This window comes from Asterias amurensis, chromosome 5 (assembly GCF_032118995.1).
Source record: "Asterias amurensis chromosome 5, ASM3211899v1".
NCBI lineage: Eukaryota > Metazoa > Echinodermata > Asteroidea > Forcipulatida > Asteriidae > Asterias > Asterias amurensis.
In genome coordinates, this window is record NC_092652.1 from 5,653,071 (window position 1) to 5,674,967 (window position 21,897).

A 21,897-nucleotide genomic window follows, 5' to 3' on the forward strand; every position below is an offset into this window, starting at 1 on the left:
ATGCCATGTGTTCCTCCCATCGCTCCGGTCCGGCTCCACATTATGAACAGCTGTGATGACCACAATTTACGCAACAGAAGAAGTTTGTTTACTTCCAAGTTTCGACACCAACTTTTCTGAATAAGCCATGAATTCATTTTAAAGTCGACGTTTCATATGAGGTAAATAACACTGTTCAAGTTGGGGAAATGTTAGCATGATAAAATGTAAAATATCAAAGAATACACGAGGACACAGAACGCTTATTTATCAGCCCACTGTGCGACCACCATGGATAGAGCTATGCGACCTCGCTTATTCAGTTCCCATTCAGTTGCATGCTGTGATGTGGCCGGGCGGATGGGGGGGGGGGGGGGGGGGGGGAGCATATGGTCAAAACAATAACGTAGCCCATCGGCCTCTTGCTCTAGTGCTAGATAATTTTACCTCTATGATGATAACGCATTGAGTTCAGAAATAATAAATATATAGATTAGAGTTTAGACATGGGATAACTTTCCGTATGGCGCCACCACTTTTTCACTCATTTTTACAAAAAACCAAAGAAGGGATATCATTGACTATTGAGGTAAATTAGATACTATATTATTTCATATCGAATAAAAAAGTGGTGGCGCCATACGGAAACTTTTCCACACCATTTAGGAAATATATTAAGAAAAATGGACAAAAACTTACCAGATCCCGGAGCGAATTCCCAGGTTCATATTTTGAACCTGTCGCATCGCTTTGCAAATGTTGTTGGGCTAAACCATTCTGTAAAAGGGGTGTTACAATGTTGCAGTGCGTGTGCGTGCTGTCCGTTTGCTTTGCACGCCGTTCACTCATAATGGCGCGCACGCACTCTGCCAAACTCTTTCTAACTTGGGAATAATCTTAGGACTTGGGATGAGTTAAGTTCCATAATCATAGATGTTAGGACGCATTGAACCCATTCTAGGTTAGGACAAATTAATTACCCCTTCTTACTCGAGAAAAGATTAATCACTGCGTTTCGTGAAATCGGCTGAGGTCATTGGGACATACTTCTAAAAATGTGCGATGCAGCAGAAAGACAACAGTGAGTACCGAGCAGAAAATTATTTTGACGATGTTTTTAAATTTCACTCAACAAAAAACATATGCAAGCATTATGGATGTATATTGAGTATGTAGGGAAAGTTTTGGTAGTGTAGTACAAAAGAAACTTCAGTTATTGCTGGCTAACGGTCTTAAAACTTTCACCTATCAATGCTGATTTGAAAAATGTATAAATATAGCGTTAAGGAGGCCCAAAATGTTAGACCCCTATAATAAGGCTCACGGGGGAGCCTTATAGTTTCTCTGTTTCTAGAAGTAATTGGGACATACCTTTCTCAGTTTCCCTGTGGTGTTATAGTACACAGTCTACGGCTCTCCATGGCTATTTCAAGGTTTGTGGTCATCCATTTTGATCCCTCAATACTTAAATCTCAGAAGTCTTACTGTCAGTAACACTTATTGTGTATTCCAATTGTGGATTATTTTTCTGCATGGATATAATATTAACTGCAGGTTTTTTCTGGGATATAACTAAAAAACACGACCACCTTTGGAATTAAATTTGTGTACATCTACATAGTGTAGGATTAAAACAATCAAACAGTTAAAAAAAAAAGGTATACTTTGCTTTTAAGTTGCATAGAACTCGGGCACTGCTGCATTTTATTAGGCCATTTTACTCATTTTGTGTTTTGATTTTTCTTTGAAGCCAAAAATGGAAGGCTACAACAAAAGCATTGAAAGTGTCAAGAAGAAAGAGTTCTCCAGGTTACAGGGTAAGTGAGAAATCTATACTTTTTTTCTTGTGATGAAAATGTATCAAGCCTAACAAAAGTTTACCAAAGTTTACAACAAGTGCTTGTGTCGAGAGGGAAGAACATCAGATCTCTATCTCGGTTTCCCCAAGCTTAGTGCCAAGAGTGAAGTTTGCGGGGCACTGGTATCGATAGTAGTGCTGGGCGAATAGTGAAATTTTGTTATTCGGATACCGCTGGCCAACTATCCGAAATTAACCGGATATTCGAAAGGTTTTTTTCACCGCTAGAGGGCGCTGTTCGTTTGTGAATGAGATCTTATGGGCGGATTGATATTAGTTTTAGACAGTGTCACTCGGTTCATTCATAAAAATGACCGGATCTAATTTAAAGTTGGCGATTTGCTTTTTCTTTTGATCGTGATTCACTCTACGTGAAGGAAAACTTTTGTAATCTTTGAACAAATTACGTCAGAAATGTCATTGTTTTAACTCTTCACGGAGGTGATTATAGTTTAATACTTAATTTATGCTGTTTTATGCTGTCTTAATAGAAGTTTCATAAGGATTCAGACAAATCATTCATATCAGTTGTCGCCTGACGTCCGCGGATATTCGGATATTAAAGAATATCCGGTTACTCGGTTGTAATTACAGAACTATCCGGTTTATAAATAGCTATTCGCGCCCTATGCGGATATCCGGTTAAGAAAAAAAAGGCATTCGCGGTTACGGATAGGAAAACCTATTCGCCATTAACCGGATATTCGAATAATTCGCCCAGGCCTAATCGATAGCCACCCTGAGCTTCCAGCCAGCAAGCTTGTCCTCTGGGAGCCTTTATAAGCAAGGTCAAGCTTAAAGAGGTCGAGGTCACCTGACCTACTCAGAAGGGACACTGGATTTGTGACAGCTGGAGAAATATCTATATGCATGAGGGACAGAGAGATCTGGAGACAACTCAGCCAACCTACATTTAACCTAAGTTGTGTAAATGTTTTAGTTGAATTCTTTACTTAATGCATTCAACAGGGGACACCTACTTGGACCATGCCGGAGCAACAGTCTATGCACAAAGTCAACTAGAGGCATTCCAACGGGATCTGTTGGAAAATGTCTATGGCAATCCGCACAGTCCATGTGCCAGCAGTCGTCTCAGTACAGATACTATTGAGCAGGTGCGCTATAGGTGAGTACTGGGGACCACTCTATAGTCCATGTGCCAGCAGTAGACTAAGTACAGACACTTTTGAGCAGGTGCGCTATAGGTGAGTACTTGGGACCACTCTATAGTCCATGTGCCAACAGTAGACTACTAGTACTGACACTTTTAAGCAGGTGCGCTATAGGTGAGTAATGGGGCCACTCTATAGTCAATGTGCCAGCAGTAGACTAATTAGTACAGACACTTTTAAGCAGGTGCGCTATAGGTGAGTAATGGGGCCACTCTATAGTCCATGTGCCAACAGTAGACTACTAGTACTGACACTTTTAAGCAGGTGCGCTATAGGTGAGTAATGGGGCCACTCTATAGTCCATGTGCCAACAGTAGACTACTAGTACTGACACTTTTAAGCAGGTGCGCTATAGGTGAGTAATGGGGCCACTCTATAGTCCATGTGCCAGCAGTAGACTAATTAGTACAGACACTTTTAAGCAGGTGCGCTATAGGTGAGTAATGGGGCCACTCTATAGTCCATGTGCCAACAGTAGACTACTAGTACTGACACTTTTAAGCAGGTGCGCTATAGGTGAGTAATGGGGCCACTCTATAGTCCATGTGCCAACAGTAGGCTACTAGTACTGACACTTTTAAGCAGGTGCGCTATAGGTGAGTAATGGGGCCACTCTATAGTCCATGTGCCAGCAGGTAGACTGAGTACAGACACTTTTGAGCAGGTGCGCTATAGGTGAGTACTGGGGACCACTCAATAGTCTATGTGCCAGCAGGTAGACTGAGTACAGATACTATTGAGCAGGTGCGCTATAGGTGAGTACTGGGGACCACTCTGTAGTCCATGTGCCAGCAGTCGTCTCAGTACAGATACTATTGAGCAGGTGCGCTATAGGTGAGTACTGGGGACCACTCTATAGTCCATGTGCTAGCAGTAGACTAAGTACAGACACGTTTAAGCAGGTGCGCTATAGGTGAGTACTGGGGACCACTCTATAGTCCATGTGCCAGCAGTAGACTTAGATGGTTTTCAGTACAGACTAATTTCAGTACTCACATTAGTATGTTGAGGACGAGCAATGAAGAGCACCGGACTCCAGCTCTAGTGTTTCTGATTAGCAGAGTGTGGGTTCGAGTCCGGGTGTGACAGTTGTGTCCTTCATTGAGACACTTTGCTAAGCATTATTGCTTTGTCCTTCCGATGGGACATAAAACGTCTCATTCATTTGTTAAATGTAAGTAAAAGAACCCAGTTGATAAACTGTTCACTAAGACATGTGTGAGGAGGAGCAGTACACTGGCTGTAGCTGCTGAAAAACAGTGAATGAAAAACAAAGACACTTTTATCATCTACAGAACATCACTTTTTACAATTTTTTTGTGTGTTGTTTGACCCCTAGAATACTACAGCATTTCAACACTTCATCAGAACACCACTCGGTCATCTTCACAGCGGGATGCACCGCGTCACTGAAGCTGCTAGCCGAAAGCTTTGACTGGGCTTCAAAAAATTCCAAAAAGGTGCAGAATCAAACTATCAACTCTTCAACTGAGTCACAGCATTCTGGTGCTTCACAACTTCATCCTGAGACGGCTTCTCTAAACCCTATTAATACAAACCCTCCCAGTGGTAGCTTACCCTCCCAAAACCCAGCCTGTGGAAGACCAGGACTTTTTTGTTACTTGATGGACAACCACACGTCTGTCGTTGGAATGCGGGAAATCGCCAAAATGAAAGGAGCTGATGTCCAGTGTGTCGCATATCAGGACATACAGAAAGTTTTTAAGAACAGCCCTGATCAGACCTCAAAGCATCCTGAACCTGCAAAAGCCAGCGGCGATGCCCAGAATTCAAGCTGTATGCAAGACCAACAGAAGTCTAGAAACTGCCTGTTTGCGTATCCTGCCCAGTCAAATTTCTCTGGTGCTAAATATCACTTAGTCGATGCTGATTTCGAGGGTCTTCCGTTTAGCTCAGTTGGTCTGGACCGTTGGGCCATCCTACTGGACGCTGCGTCACTCGTTGGCACCTCGCCACTCGATTTGGGACAGTGCAAGGCAGACTTTGTGTCCATCTCCTTCTACAAGATCTTTGGATTTCCAACTGGCATTGGTGCTTTGATCGTGAGGAACGATGCTGCGCGGCTGCTGCACAAGACGTACTTCGGCGGAGGGACTGTGCAAGCTTACCTGGCCAGGAGTCAGTTTCATGCTCCAAAGCAGAGCATTTCAGACAGGTAAGTTCATTTTCACATTCAGAGGTCAATGTTTGAGCCTTCCGTAATTACCTTGGGTAAATTACATCATTTATCTGGATTAAATACTTACAAAGTTTCATCTTGTTTATATTTTTTGCAGATTTGAAGATGGAACGCTACCTTTTCTCGACATTATTGCACTGAAGCATGGATTTGACACGTTAGAAAGACTTGCAGGTATGGGCTTACTACGTGTACAAATTCAAAGAGCGACAGACATAGACCATGTGAACTTTGTTTACAGTACATGTGATGTGACATTGTACATTCTTGGGCCTTTCTACCAGGCATGAAACTGCACTGGTCATGGCAAAGATTTTCTATAACAAGTCGCTACTTCCACATAAATGCAAGAGTTTGAAAAGCAACAGCTGAACAAGTTTTGAGATGTGCCCCCTTTCATCATATCAGAAGTTTATAAAATTTAGACATTAAATATTAGACATCATTGGGGCTTGATTTCATGGCTTTGCTTACTGTGCAATTTTGCGCTTACAGCCCATAAAATTGTATTTTTAACAGAGGGACGTAACAGAACCGTGAAGTTGGACCCTGTTTACCTCAAAGATAGCGGCAGAATGATATCAATGCATTCTGTCTTTACAAGTTGTTGTGACTGGTTCTCTGTTAAGTAAAATGTGGTTAAAAGCAGTGCAACGTTTTTGTAATTGTCAAAGACTAGTATCCTAACTTGGTGCCCCACATAAAATAACAAACTTGTGAAAGTGGGCTCAATTGGTTACGGAATGCAAGAAAATCATCAAAGAAAATACATGCTTGTTGCATAGAATTTTATGCTTTAAGTTGCCCGGGAAAGGCTTTCTGAGATTCAAACTTGGGTTAAAATTTACCTCTTTCTCTTAAGCTGGTTACTTCAGAGGGGGTCATTTCTAAACATGTTTTATAATATCATCAGCTCTCAATTGCTCTTGATCAAGTAACTTTTTCAGATCATTAACATGATTAACTTGTGGAGTAATGACCCTGCCATTAACAGTATAATTCATGTATCCATCTTAATTCATCAGTTACTTAATTCCTGACCAATTTCTCGTTGCAGGAAGCATGAGTACCATTTCAGATCACACTTTCTGTCTGGCGAGGTACGTCCATCACAGGTTGGTAACTTATCAACACAGTAACGGCGCCCCTGTTGCCAAGCTTTACTGCCGCGGTAACTTTGAGAGTAGCTACGACCAGGGACCCATTATCAACTTCAATCTGCTCAGGTCAACAGGAGATTATGTGGGGTACGCTCAGGTATGTGCATGGGTGTTTGAAGTGGAAGGGATGATAATAATAATAAGAAGAAGAAGACATTTGTAAAGCTCCTAGTGCAAAAAGCCTCTTTAAGCACATAAAGAGAACAATAAAACATAAAATGAGAGAAAGATACTAATGCCAATAAGCAGATTACAAAAAAAGAAGAGAAAATATTGGGGAAATTTGTTTTAGGAATAGAGTTTTTTTTTTTTAATTGTACAGTGATTTTCAAACTATAAGCCTGGGTTCAACGCCTAGACATTGTTACTATTTCCACTTTTCGGAGATGTTTTATCATAAAAAGCATTTTGTTCTTGTCTTTTGTATTGGTAGGTTGAGAGGCTTGCGTCGTTGCATGGCATTCATCTTCGCACAGGTTGTTTTTGTAACACCGGAGCTTGTCAGGAACACGTTGGCTTAAAGGATGAAGAAATAATTGTTAATTTTCAGGTAAACACATTACTGTAGCTGAAACATTGCTGTCAGGTCTACTCTTGGTATGTAAAAAAAAAAAATTGCAAAGCACCAAAACATGTTATTTATCGGCCAACATTCCACGTTGTTTACCTTGTTGCGACTGGTGACCCACTCATATTTTGCATGGCAAAGATTTTTGAGTAAGAAATTACCTCCTTTTCAAAAACTTGGCAACTTCAGAGGGAGCTGTTACTCACAATGTTTTATCCTATCAACAGCTCTCCATTGCGCGTTACAAAGTAAGTACATTTTTATACTAACAATTATTTTTAGTAATTACCAATAGTGTTCAGTGCCTGTAAAGTTGTTGTCTTTGATTTTAGGCGGGCCATGTATGCGGAGACGAAATGGACCTGATCAATGGCCGACCAACAGGCTCCGTACGAATCTCCTTCGGATACATGTCCACCCTCGCCGATGCCGAAACATTCCTGAACTTCATTGCGGAATGCTTTGTCGAGAAAGCTCATCGATTAAAAGAAGCAAAGAGCATAGTTTCTCCCTCAGAAAGGAACTTCTCAACAAAATTTGATGTGAAACAATCAAATCTTGAGGCGAGTTCCTTCAAGACCAAGGGCGTGGAGGAGGATCCGACAGCTGCTGTTTATCAAGATGCTACGTTAAGCCAAGTCTGCGATACTGGCTTGCAACAAGTGCAAGAAACTAGTGAACCAGAGTCAAGGTATATTGTTGGCTTGAATGGCTTTGAGGCAGAGATCAGACCACCTCCTGGTGGTAAGGTGCTGACAAATATATACTTGTATCCAGTAAAGTCATGCAGTGCATTTGAGGTTAGTATACATGCACCTTTATTTAATTATTTATTGCTACAATGTACGTGTAGTACAAATTCACCGTTTCTTACATTTATTTGTTTCTGGAAAAATGGAAATATGAACTTTACACTTTGCAACTCTAATTGTTTTGGACTTGCAGGCATACAACTTTTATTTCCTATGGACCTGCAATCTTAAACCAGCTTGAATTTATGCATTTCTAAAGAGTTGTAGCCAAGCACTCTAGTATTTTGAACTTTATTTTGGTAGCGTCATTAGGGTGTTTGAATCCCAACCTGATTTGCCACCACACAGTAGACTGCAAGTCTGGCATGTAAAGGAACTCTTTAGGACCACTTTGGAATGTACAATGCTTAAGCGCATGACGAAAAACAAATTGCGCACTGTTAAAACAGGTCCCAATGTTCTAATACATTTGTAACAAGGTGCTGCAGCGCATTCAGCAGCCACTGCCAGAAACACTCGGGCGAAGTCCTTCTTTTGGCAATATGTGTAATGTGTCTTAGCGATAAGATCCTTTTATGTGCATTACACAACACACAGGACCAGCAGCTTTACGTTCCCATCCGAAGGACAAAAGCAATATCCTGACTAGGACTCGGATTCGCACTCTGCTGATCACAAATACCAGAGCTTGAGATCAGTGCATTGGACTGTTCGGCCAGTTTGCAGTTTTTCAGATACACCCTACATGTATAAATATAACTTTTATTATAATAGGACAAAGCCATAATGGTTAAGTATCTTGCTTAAGGGCAAGTGTCAAGACCGAGACTCGAACCCATACTCTGCTGATCAGAAATACCAGACTTGAGTCCAGTGTGCTGGACCGCTCGGCCACGACACGCCAAGTACTCTTGCATTTTTGACAATTACTGAATTCCATTGATGGCAGGTGAGCGAATGGGAGATAGGTCACAGCGGACTGATGTATGATAGACACTGGATGGTCGTCAATAGCAACGGAGTCTGTCTGAGTCTGAAACGAGAGGAGCGCCTCAGCCTCATCAAGCCATCCATCGATCTCAAGAATAAGTGCCTTTGGCTTCATTATCAAGGTATCGTTTTATTTGGGTGAATGCTCTGTTTTCCGACAATCCTATGTTCTGTCATCCATGTGTTCTGAAAAAACATGATTTACATGTTAGGGTTAGGGTTAGGGTTTAGATTAGGAAAATACACTAGGGGTGTGTGAACATAGGGATGATAGCCTGTGTTCCGATAAACCTGTGTTCTTGTAGCCTTGCTCAAGGCAGTCGAATTATTCACTCCGAAAAAAAGACCGCCGCTGTATAAAAACCCACCCGTATTCACTGTGCGTAACATCTCACGACATGATGCCCCCGTACACTATCCGCATGCGGAGGCCGACAGCCTTGTAGGGTCTGTGTTGAAGCCACTGACCTCATTACTATAATAAGCGAAAAGTTCCCACGGTCAGCTCATTACCATAATGCCCGCGAAAGACGAGACATGTTTACATCACACACCACCACCACGGACGCATGATAGGATCCAAAGGTCGTGATAAGGGAAGTGCGTGATTGGACGGCAAAATGAATAATTCATTTGCCTCACATCCTGTGTTGTCTGATAGGTCTGTGAACGATATACATATTCATGAGCTGCATACTAGCATATTCGAGAGCCCCCCCAATTTTTTCCACTTGTGGAAATTTTTCAATACAACACATTAAACCCGGAAGTTACAGACCCGACAAGGCTGTCGGCCTGACGGCCTCCGCATGCGGTTAGTGGTACAAGTGCGGATGCACAGTATACGATGTGACAGTGTGTATATGGGTGGGTCATGCGGTGTGATCGCACGCACCTCGCACAGGGTATGCGGGTGGGTTTACAGCGGTGTCTTTTCGGAGCGAATAATGCGACTGCCTTGAGCAAGGCTAGTGTTTTTGAAAAAACCTGACGATTTAATTTTAGGTTTAGGGTTAGGGTTAAGATTAGACTATACACATGGGGATGTCTATAGAGGTGTAACCTTGTTCGTGTCTAATCAAACCTACATTAGCCATTACAGAAAACTTGATGGGGGGGGGGGACTGATTAGACAACTCCTCCCACACTGGCAACTATTTTTTCTTAAAGGCAGTGGACACTAATCGGTAGTTGTCAAAGACTAGCCTTCACAGTTTATGTATCTCAACATGTGCATAAAATAACAAACCTGTGCAAATTTGAGATCAATCGGTCATCGAACTTTCGAGATATAATGAAAGAAAAAACACCCTTGTCACACAAAGTTGTGTGCGTTTAGATGGTTGATTTCGAGACCTCAAGTTCTAAACCTGAGGTCTCAAAATCAAATTCGTGGAAAATTACTTCTTTCTCGAAAACTATGGCACTTCAGAGGGAGCCATTTCTCACAATGTTTTATACCATCAACCTCTCCCCATTACTCGTCACCAAGTAAGGTTTTATGCTTATAAATATTTTGAGTAATTACCAATAGTGTCCACTGCCTTTAAGAAAGAAAACAATTGAACAGAGAGAAGTATTACCCAAAATGTTATTTGCTTATCACTTCAAAGAGGGGCTTCAATTTCAATTTTTTTTTTGTGATGCACTATTTTTTCTAAATTGTTTAAGTGGTACAACGTTTCGATTGTAGCATAATCTTTCCCGAAGGCTAACATCAACATGGCAACACAACACATAAAAACAGGTGTACTGGTTTTTAATGAATGGTCAATGGTAGGGAACAATTTACAAGGCTTAACATAATGCAATTTTGTCTCATACTCTTTCAGAGTGTACACACAATTGTTGCAATGGTATTTTCAAAGGAAAACGGTGACTTAAAGAATCTTTGAAAAAAGTTCCAACAAATTATATCATGGGTGGGCACAGAAAATTTGCCAAAATACCAACCTGAACTGTAATGACATCACAGTGACTCTACAGCTATAACATTGTTTGTACACAATTTCTTGATTTGTAATCTCAGGTTGCTCCTCCATAAGTGTCCCTCTTGATGTTTCTACCGAGGCTGGTCAAACCATGTCAAAGAACCACGCTCAGAGTAAAGTGTGCGCAGACCGGTAAATATTCCCCTTGCCCCTTTGTTGTTTGTGAGATGCCTGGCTTAAACCCTGTCAGTGGCTTTGTTGATTTTGTGATAAAAGCGAAAATTGTGCATTTTGTAATAAACACAAGAAATATATACCGGTAGGTCAAGATTTTAAAAGGCAGTGGACACTACATGTATTGGTAATTACTCAAAATAATTATTAGCATGAAACCTTTCTTGGTGACGAGTAATGGGGAGAGGTTGATGGTATAAAACATTGTGAGAAACGGCTCCCTCTGAAGTGCCATAGTTTTCGAGAAAGAAGTAATTTGCCACAAATTTGATTTCGAGACCTCAGGTTTAGAACTTGAGGTCTCGAAATCAACCATCTAAACGCACACAACTTTGTGTGACAAGGGTGTTTTTTCTTTCATTATTATCTCGCAAGTTAGATGACCAATTGAGCTCAAATTTTCACAGGTTTGTTATTTTATGCATATGTTGAGATACACCAACTGTGAAGGCTAGTCTTTGACAACTACCAATAGTGTCCACTGCCTTTAAATCCTGTCAGTGGCTTTGTTGATTTTGTGATAAAACCAGTTGCATTTTGTGATAAACACAAGTTGTTTGTTATATACCGGTAGGTCAATTTTTTACGACAACTGATATTAAGACATATAGATTTCTGCTCCTGGCGGCTTTGGCAGCCATTTTTCAAGAACTTAATTATTCATTCAATATTTAATATTGTTTTATCGTAATCTTCAGAGTTAAAACTCTAGATTGTGGAGAGGCAGTGGCAAAGTGGTTGTCATCTGCTCTTGGGAAGGATTGTCGACTGCTCCAGCAGCATCCAGACTTTGAAAGAAACTGTCGGCTTAAAGGTCAGCATTTGTACTTAATATGAAACTGACATTGCATCGGGGCATCGGGACCAGTTGGTCCATAAAAAGTGTTTGTAACTGTTTGTTATACCATGCATATGGTTAGAAAGATGTTTAAAAAGTAAGAATACAATGATCCACACAAATTTGCCTTGTTACAATGATGTTGTACCAAACATTTTTTCTTTTTTTCATTGTACATGTAGGTATTGCACAGTGTGATGCTCCCAGCCAGCAGAGCCTGTCTTTAGTCAATACAGCCCCGTTTACCCTGCTCTGCAGACCCAGTGCCCAAGCCCTCCTCAGTACAATCAGAGAGCGATACTCCACCATCGATACCCAGCCAATCACAAACTCCCTCCAGAGCCCTGACGATTCATCAGAACCAATCAGGGCAAACTATCCGCTGAGGAAAGATGAAGGGGGATGGTCTAATGTCTGCATAGAGGAGCTGATTGGTCGGTTCCGTGGCAACCTGGTGATTGACGGCTGGGAGGCTTTCGATGAGGACGAATGGGAGAAGATACAAATTGGTGGCCACACATTCCCAGTAAGTCTTAGGTGGTTTTATTTAATTTTTGAATATTTTTTTAAAGAGATATCGCACGACTCACAAGGCTAGACCGCCACTTCAAGGCGAGGGCTTCACTTTAAAGGAACACGTTGCCTTGGATCGGGTCGAGTTGGTCTTCGAAAAGCGTTTGTAACCGTTTGTTATAAAATGCATATGGTTAGAAAGATGATTTAAAAGTAGAATACAATGATCCACACAAATTTGCCTCGAAATTGCATGGTTTTCCGTTTACTTTACGAACTAACACGGTCGGCCATTTATGGGAGTAAAAAATTTGACTCCCATAAATGGCGGACCTTGTTAGTCGACGAGAAAAAAGGAAAACCACGCAAATTTCGAGTGATACTTGTGTGGATCATTATATTCTACTTTTAAAATATCTTTCTAATCATGTGCATTTTATAACAAACGGTTAAAAACGCTTTTCAGAAGACCAACGCTATTTCAAAGACCAACTCGACCGATCCAAGGCAACGTGTTCCTTAAACTGATTTGGGCTGTCGGCCCATGTCAACTGTCACCAGGGGCACGTTGCCACCTACTCCTGGGGCTTAAACAGGGTTACCTCCTTCACAGTCCATGAGGATGTAGGCATGGGTATCATCCACCAGGAGCATCATGACAGGTAGTGCAGAATGCACTACATGTACCTTCCCATCTTTAACAAAGCAATTATTAAAGTGAGAATTGCTCAAGGGCAGGATCATGACCGGAATTTGAACCCACACTCTGCTGCTGACAACATCGGAGCCTTGGTCATGTTGGTTTGATTAGCCTTTTTGAGATATGATGGACCCTATACATGCTATACAGACACAATTCCCCAATGTGTCACAGTATTGTGTCCACCATATCTCAAAATCACTTTTTAACTTGACCACTCGGCCACGACCAGACGACACACCACAACGTTGAGCTTTACTGTTTGAGTTTATCTGTTTCAATTTTCTGCCTCATGTGAGCTATTGGGCGACTGTAATTATCAAATCCTGTGTTTGATTTGATTATAGGTTGCTGGGATGTGTATTCGTTGTCAGATGGTATGCGTCGATCCGAATACAGCAACTAGAGGCAAAGAACCTCTGCTTACCCTCTCTTCACTCAGAGGGAAGAAGGTAAACAACAACAATAAACAATAAACAACAATGATGGGGATGGCGGTGGTTGCAAAGATATCATCAGCAACCGAACAGAACAAAACAATCTAAGCACATATATTGGAAAAAGGAGGTTTCGGCACTGTTACAAAATACTAAAGCTAGCTTGACATGAGTTCTAATTGTAGTACATTTTCATTTGAATTTTTTTTTTTTTTGTGGGATGTGTAACATGTATAACAACAACTTTTAATAACTGTAAACTGTTTCTTCAAATGTAAACAATTTCTTACGCACATTGGAAGATATATTGGGGAGAATTCTTCATTCTCTCATTATTTTCTTAGTTGGTATGGGGACAGTACTGGTAATGGGATAAGATTTTCCTTTTGTGTAATTCTGTGTCATTTGCACTTTTGTCTTGGGGGGGGGGGGTGGGGGGGGAGTTGTTTCTTATGTGCATTTCGTTAATTGCTCGTTATCAATTTTAGCTACCATATTGTACATGAGGGACATAATTAAGTGTTTTTACTGCAAGTGTATTTTTAATCAGCATTGATGAAAAACCATTCCCAATAATGAATATATCTGTTTCATGTGCTCTCAACTATTTTATGATATTCAGATCCCGTTTGGCATCCTCTTACTGCATGATGAAACGGCGTCTGTGAGTTCAACGCTCCGGGTTGGTGACAGAGTATCGATTCTACAACCCCCATCAGCTTACTGAGTAGCCACTTTGTAACGTGAAAATAAAATAACTTTTCATAATAATAACAATTATGTTGTATATTTATAATCACTCTTGGTGCCAAATTATCAAATCAGGTGGAGTTTGTCAAGAAGATTTTATGAGATGAAGAAACCTTGAATGGCGAGATGACGTTGTTGACAGACCATGTCAGAAACACAGAAGAATATGGTAGAATATGATTGTGGCATGTCGTGGACGCGTGGTCAACTAAGTGCATTGGATTCAAGCTGTGCTGTTTCTGATCAACAGAGTGTGAGTCCCAGTCTTGTGTTTCTAATCAGCATAGTGTGGGTTTCAGTCCCCCGGTCTTGACACTTGTGTCCTTAAGGAAGGCATGAAAAAATAGCTTGTGTTGTCAACGCATTCCAATGTATGGACTGAGAAGGGGCTTCCATATGTGCACCACCATGTACCAATTTTACACTATTTATATATGAAAATATGAAAGCTGATTTTTTATTTAAAACCAAATATAAGATATATTGTATAAAGAGAAATAATTTTAAAGAACTTCTATGAACTTCTATTGAGAGTAGTAAAATATTTTTTCAATAACTGTGACAAGTGAAACTTGTTAGTGTAATAACAAATTGAGAAGCAATAATTAGTGTGATAGTTATCTTGGAGTTACCTTAGGGATCCAGTGTTCTTGTTTTGTTGTATTGCAAAGCTTGACATTATTTAATTTTTGGGGTCATTTTGTTCTACAGGCGGAGTAAAAGGAATCTTCCCAATGTTGTCAATACCTTAGTTCGGATGATGCATTGGAAGCAATTCAAGGGCAGGGAACTGTAATAAAATGCAAAATAATTTCTCACTGATAACTTTGCAATGATTCATGCACTACAATACGAGTATATTTTTCAATAAAAGGAGATGAACAATGCATTGTTACTTTTTCTTGGTTTATTGTTTCTTTTTCTTGGTTCATTATTATATACATTTATCTACAAACACTGTAGAAATGCACAGCGAACTCCTCTACATTCAATGGGTACGCATAACATTGGTAAAGGTTAACAAATAAATGTTCACAGATTTACACACAACATACATGGTATAAAGTTGGTTATGGTTGGGAACTTGCCATGAAATATTTTTTTTATAACAATGGGTTCAAATACGAACAACTTGAAGTTTGAAAACTGTAAAAACATTGAATGTTTTGTCCACTATTTTCCTGAGAGTATGGGGATCGTTTTAGCTTTCACAGGTTTATTATTTTGTGCAAACGTAGCGTCGCACCAAGAGTTGATACTGATTGGTCTTTGATAATTATCAATGTTGCACACATGTTTTAAATATCCTTGGTGTAAGATTCAACTGTCATTACCCTCCCCCAAGACATTTCAGGTAACCTGGCTGTCTACTTTTTAGTAGTTGTGACCACGTTCTCATAAACAATTGCAGAAGTACTGTGTCGCAGGTATCCAACCAAGATGATGCTCAGTTTTTCAAATGTTTTGGAGGATGTTGTACTTTCCCTCTGGGAAGATTCGTACAAAACGTTTGCAAAACAAAAAACAAAATAATGAATTACATCAATATATCAAAAAGACAGATCAAAAACGAGCTTCTGGCAGATTTCAGACGCCTTTGCAATGGTCATGGGTTCAAATCCAACTCGAGATGCCCGTTTTTTTTTTTTACAGAGCGCGGGAAAGTACCGAGTAAACAGTGCTTTACACACATCGTTGTAAGGGTAAAAACCAAATCATACTCTATTTCCCCGCTGCAAATTTAACATCTGTCAAATAACAAGTCCATGTTCCGAAAGAAGTTTGGTTTGCAGCAGTGACTCTCACAATCTCGCTTTAATTTCAGGCGTGGAATTTCACGGAGGCTACAGAGTCCATGGGCTCCGTTGCCCCTGGTTTTGCCTTGGTGCCCCTTCAAAAGTTTCTCATATACTTTGTTTTCCGATGGAAGCGCCATACACAAACTGAAAATGGCCTTGCCCTTTCACAGATGAAATTCCAGGGCTTCATTTCCATGCTCCTTTTGACCTCCAGTCTAAGAATTCTCCGAACTCGGCTTCTTCATCGCTGTCGATGACATCCCTATCCTCCTGGTCCTCCTTGCCTCTCTCTTGATGCTGTGATTTCTTCACTTGCATCTCAGATTTGATGTGGTCCTGCTTGTCTCGGAGAGCCTCTACCTTGGCGAAGCAGTGTCTGCAAATATTGATTTAAGTTTGAAATGCATTTAATTTAAGAAGACTTAGTAGTAATATACATGTAATGTTCTTAAGAGGAACACATTACAGACACACAAACAAATTCCAATGCGCATGTGTGTGGTGGAGGAGTGGTCAACAACACTTTACTCAGCTCTGGTAATTCTGATCAGCAGAGTGTGGGTTTGAGTTTCGGTTGTGGCAAGATACTTTGCGCAAGATACTTTACCATAATTATTTTGTCCTATGGATTATAAGCCGAAGATTCCATGTACTAAGATCTGTAGTGCAAATAAAAGAAAAATCGGACTCACATTTGTTCATCGATCTCATCGATATTTCTGTCCACCTGGGCAGCCTCTTGATCCTCTTCTTGGAGGTTTTCAGAAACCTACAAAAAAATAATAATTATCAATACTACAGACATGACAGATACACAGTTGTTCAATGGTAGAGCTATATTTTGGTTATGACTCTGTAAAAGAAAGATAATGCTGGAAGTAAGCATCCTGTTTCATCTGAAATGTCCCCATTGAGTTTAAACCAATGAAAACATTTGATTCTCAGAAACGATTCATGCAATAACTGTTTCTTAGATTTCTAACGTTTGGCGTCTGTTTGCGAATGCTGCAGCTGATACCCGCACGCACTCACCCCGCTAAACGTGGATGAATGGTGAAAATAATATGACAAATTGTTTATGTTTTCTCAACAAGTAGACACTTTTTAATAGTCACTTTTTAATAGTCAGCATGTTTATGTACATCATGATATTATTCAAATGTTACTTTTATTGTATCTTTATTGATAATCCTTGATCGAACCTTTAACATAAAGTAGGAAGCACATAGCATTATTTTTCTAAACAGATTTCTGAATTGAAATTTTGACAGGGAAAAAAAACACAACAACGTTGTTGTCTCATGTTTGTGGAGACACCCTTGGGTTGTGTCAGATCTATTCTAGGCCTTACCTGGTTTTGCTCGACCATTTCCTTTTGAAACTTGCTCCATTCTTCTTCCATAGTGTTCTTCACTTCCACCTTGCGAACCTAGTCAAACACGCCAACACAGTGTTTTAGTTACCAGGTAGAAAACATAGTAAAATTTAAAGTAAATGCCGTAAAGGCAGCTTACTGTGGTTGTTAAATGATCATGCACATTGCACAATGTCCAGAAGATTCCTGGCCAGTCGAGGACCTTGTTTCCTTGAGCAAAAAAAAAAACCACCTCACTATTTGATTTGTTTAACCTCAGATGTAAACATGAATGTCCCTTGCTGTATGATTTGTAGGCGAGTGCAGGAAACCCAGAGAGATCATCATGAAACAGTAGGCATTCTCATTATATCCAGGATCTTAAACCCATCCTGATACATGGTTTTGTGATTATTCGTTGGTATACAAAACAAAAAGGCTTCAAAGGTAAAATGCACACATGGTTTATGAAGCACATGTACAAACCTAGGGTTTATGTTCACTGTGTTGTGCATTCGAATCCAGCCAAGCTAAGTGCTGATTTCACCATGACAAGAATAGGTATTGTTATCTAGTTGCTGGATCCAAATTTCTTGATTTGTGCAATTCATATTCATAGACATTAACCAGTTTTTGTATGAGGGAGATTGGCTGTTGCCAGCAGGGCATTTTATGCAAAGATTAAAAGAGTTCTATGTACCTTTGCATCCATAACTGGATCATCAAAGAATCCCTCTGGTATGGCTTCAGCAGATGTGGAAGGCTTTCTGTCAACACAAAAAATGATAATGAAACCAGATGTCTCTCACAAGAGCAGGCCACTTTTTTTTAAAGTTGGGTCAAACAACAACAACATCAGTGAAGATGTCTACATACACTATAGACAATTCTCAAGATGTTTAACTTGCATCAGTTAACTACTGACTTGGGAAGTGGTATCCCTCGCCTTCCACCTCTAGGACCCGGTTAGAATCACGCCAGCCGTCGATTTCACTAAGAGTTAGGACTCGTCTTATCTCGAGTTAGGACAAGTAACTCGTCCTATAACTTAGGATTAATCTTAAGGTCTGCATGCTACATGTACAGTGCAGGGTTTGGACTCGTCTTAAGTCCTAAGATTAGTCTTAAGTTATGAAGAGTTTTGTGAAATCGACGACAGAGGCATTATGATGAGGATTGTATTTTCAATCCCTACCTGACTGCGTGGGTTTTCCTAGAATAATTCTCTAGGGTTTTCCTCTCACATTTAAAACTGAAACTTTCCTTCCTTGTCTTCTCTCCATTGGGTCCTTGGTTAGTTCAGTTATTAAAGACAGTGGACACTGTTGGTAATTGTCAAAGATTAGTCTCCAATGTTGGTGCATCTCAACATATGCATAAAATAACAAACCTGTGAAAATTTGAGCTCAATCAGACGGCGAGTTTGCGAGATACATGTAATAATGAAAGAAAAAACACCCTTATCACACAAAGTTGTGTGCTTTCAGATGCTTGATTTCGAGACCTCAAATTCTAAACTTGAGGTCTCAAAATCAAATTTGTGGAAAATTACTTCTTTCTCGAAAACTATGTCACTTCAGAGGGAGCTGTTTCTCATAATGTTTTATACTATCACCCTCTCCCCATTACTTGTAATCAAGAAGGTTTTATGATGATAATTATTTTGAGTAATTACCAATAGTGTCCACTGCCTTTAAGTCGATGGCTTCACACCAGAGTAAATGAAATGAAATGAACTACCTTTCTTTGGCATCTTCATTTGATGATTTTGATGAGCTTACTTCCTGTAATGGCGGTATTTCAGGTGTAGTTTTGGTAGCTGATGATTCAGGGCTAAAGAAGTCTGAAAAAGGAGAGGGAAAAAGGGTCATAATCGCATGTTGAGTGACAGTCGGACTGTAAGGGAACCTTATTCTACCAATCCAATGACCCAACATTTGTTTTAAAACAATGTACCACTTTTTACGACACCTTCACATTTTGTCCCATATCACGCACACTACTGCTTCTTCATTTTGGGTGCGTTCGTTTAGCTTCCCTGGGTCTACCCCGCAGTGCTCACTCGGGTGAGCCCCTGACAAAAGCTAAACGAACGATCACTCACCGCTGTCGTATTGACGTCATGCACCTGGGGCCAGCCCCCGAGTGTCCACTCCGCAAGCAGGGCACTGGTGGCTGACTCAGGTGAGCCCCTGGAATGACGTCAGAAGCTATCCAAACGCAACGGGGGCAGACCGGGGTCAACCCAGGGAAGCTAAACGAAACGCACCCATTGTATGAAGCTTTTCCTGATGCTTTTTTTGGTTTTCTTTGACGAAGTATTGACAGTACACATATTTAACATAAAATCTTACCTGCTGGTAGTGCTGATGATTCTGCTGTCTTGCTTCCAGAATTAGTCGCTGATTTCTCGGACACATCGATGGACGGTGAACTTTGGATCTCACTGTCAAAAAATCCAGCAGGCAGTCTGAAAGATGAATAAGGAAACAAAGAACGATGATGAAGATTGCCAAGCCTAAAGATGATACTTTAGAACAAACCATGTACGTTTTGTCCACTAGGTCATTCTCAAAAATGTGACGCTCATGGCATGACTCTACTTATGTAGCCAATTAGTTTTCTGAATGTTCAAAGAATAATTCTCGCGATCATCTATGGGCGTTATAAAGTACCAATTAGTATCTACTGTTATGTATAAGACAACCGTAGCACTCTAAGATTTGACATAGTAACCTAGCATTATGATACATTGTTTTCCATTCTAGAACAATCTCAGCTACTTGAGGAGTAAGCAGGCCCTACAGAAATTTTAATTGTAATAATGTACTGGAAGGGGATTTGAACCTGTGCCATCTGCAACTGAGCAATCAAGCTCTCAGCGTTTGTGGTCTCCCTTTTTTGTCAATATCTTTCGTTGACGTTGTCAGTTGGTAGAGCGCCGCGGCATTAATAATATGGAGGTCGCAGATTCAAGTCTCTCTCTTGTCAATTTTTCTTTGTTCAACACCAAATTGAATCAAGTTTACCCAGCCAGTTTCTGTTGTGGGATTTTACATTGGTTAATAAATTACACACACCTCTTGGATGGAAAGAAGCAACATAAAGAGTCACATTTGAGGTCTTATAACAATCAGTTGAGCTACTGGTCTTTCCATAATCGCTTTTTAAACAAATCTGGCTGCTCTCTGTTGAACTTTATAAGATTGTCTATGTGTATCTTATTTGTCATGTTCATCAAAAACAAAACGATGTCTGTTAACTCCATCGCTCATCTGACACTTACCCCTTTGTAGCACTAGGCTGTCCACTTTCTCTTGCTTTCTTTGCAGATGTTGTTGTCGTTGTTGATGTTACATCATGATCCCCTTTCCTCTTGGCAGTTATTTGTGATTTGACATGCAGGCTAGGAATGGGCTGTTTCTGTTGTACTGCATTTGGCGTACCACCATGTTTAAGCAAGGCTAGATTCTACCAACCCACAGAAAAAAAGAAAAAAAGTTATTTGTTCAGAGGTAACACTACTCAAAAGAGATCTACACATGGTGCTACCACAAACCTCACTTAATTTTTACTCCCACCATCAAAGTTTCAAATCCTAACCATCCTTACCTCTTTGTGTTTTTTGCCTTGGAGGTGTGCCGGCCAGAGAATCTCACTTTTCACTTGTGCGTTACAAACAACACAAACAAGCTGACCAATACTGTTGTACGTATAAACCAGTTAAAGATGTTTAACAAAACATTGATTTGAAAAAATACATTTTGACAATGAGGCTTTTGATGAGGTAACACTGCTACACAAATCTCATGAAGGTATTGCAGAAAATAAAATAAACTTTTGTTTTTGATTTTTTAAGATTCAGTCAGGTGACTTTGTTGGGGCGACTTTTTTGTTGATGGGTGAATTGCAAGAATGGGCCATATGATCAGCATAATTTATTGTACAAAATGTATAGTTTTTTTTCTTCAAAATGTGTGCAAAGCTATAATAATTTGAAAAGGAGAAATAAACACGTTTAAAAACTGTGTGAAAAAATATGGATAACTTTCCGTATGGCGCCACCACTTTTTCACTCTTTTTTACAAAAAGGGATATATCAATCAGGTAAATTAGGTACTATATTATTTTATTTCGAATGAAAAAGTGGTGGCGCCATGCGGAAACTTTTCCAAAAATATGTTTCCCGGCGGTGAGTCCTTTCCTATATTGTCCCTGGTTACTGCTGGCTTTTGATAAACTAAAAATGAAAAATAAACATGCACTGCAACTGCAATGCAATGCAAGATGAGTGCAACTGACACTAACATGACAGTCTGACTGGTACATGTACGTAGTGTGGTGATGATCAGTCAGACTTTAAAAAAACGTTGTTTGTAATTTTTAATATGGTTAGATCTTGGCTTTGAAAAATCAACATTACACTCTTATTAAACAAGAAGAACACAAAGGATATTTTGCCAAAGGTGAGTTTATCTTCGTCGCTGTGGATTTGCTCCCAGCTCGTTGTTTCTTCATTAGATCCCGCAGGTCAACTTTTTTCTTGCTGGAGGACGCCATCTTTGATAGTGATGTCTGTGTTTGTTTGTTTGTGGATCGAACTCAAACTAAGACTCAAACCATTGGTCATGAATTTCAGCTTTAAAATATATTTATATAAAT

The 21,897-nt window shown here is 40.1% G+C and overlaps 2 protein-coding genes across 2 annotated transcripts; one reads left to right on the forward strand and one right to left on the reverse strand.

Moving 5' to 3' along the window:
* The first annotated feature begins 26 nt into the window (after positions 1 to 26).
* On the forward strand, positions 27 to 14,194 carry LOC139936962 (molybdenum cofactor sulfurase-like). Its single transcript, XM_071931837.1, has 14 exons — positions 27 to 161; positions 1,730 to 1,796; positions 2,807 to 2,963; positions 4,349 to 5,185; positions 5,307 to 5,383; positions 6,267 to 6,466; positions 6,803 to 6,919; positions 7,270 to 7,737; positions 8,639 to 8,801; positions 10,709 to 10,802; positions 11,543 to 11,658; positions 11,865 to 12,208; positions 13,243 to 13,347; positions 13,955 to 14,194. Exons 2-14 carry the CDS (start codon positions 1,736 to 1,738, stop codon positions 14,057 to 14,059), a joined length of 2,844 nt encoding a protein of 947 aa, XP_071787938.1. The 5' UTR covers positions 27 to 161; positions 1,730 to 1,735; the 3' UTR covers positions 14,060 to 14,194.
* Positions 14,195 to 14,989: 795 nt separating this feature from the next.
* LOC139937585 (zinc finger protein 830-like) lies at positions 14,990 to 21,797 on the reverse strand. The gene is made up of 9 exons (XM_071932794.1): positions 21,692 to 21,797; positions 20,848 to 20,947; positions 20,522 to 20,706; positions 19,590 to 19,705; positions 18,976 to 19,078; positions 17,936 to 18,002; positions 17,233 to 17,310; positions 16,574 to 16,650; positions 14,990 to 16,257 (listed from the first exon to the last, which is right to left on the reverse strand). The coding sequence occupies exons 1-9, from the start codon at positions 21,793 to 21,795 to the stop codon at positions 16,068 to 16,070; spliced, it is 1,020 nt and encodes a 339-aa protein (XP_071788895.1). The 5' UTR covers positions 21,796 to 21,797; the 3' UTR covers positions 14,990 to 16,067.
* Between the last annotated feature and the right edge of the window lie 100 nt (positions 21,798 to 21,897).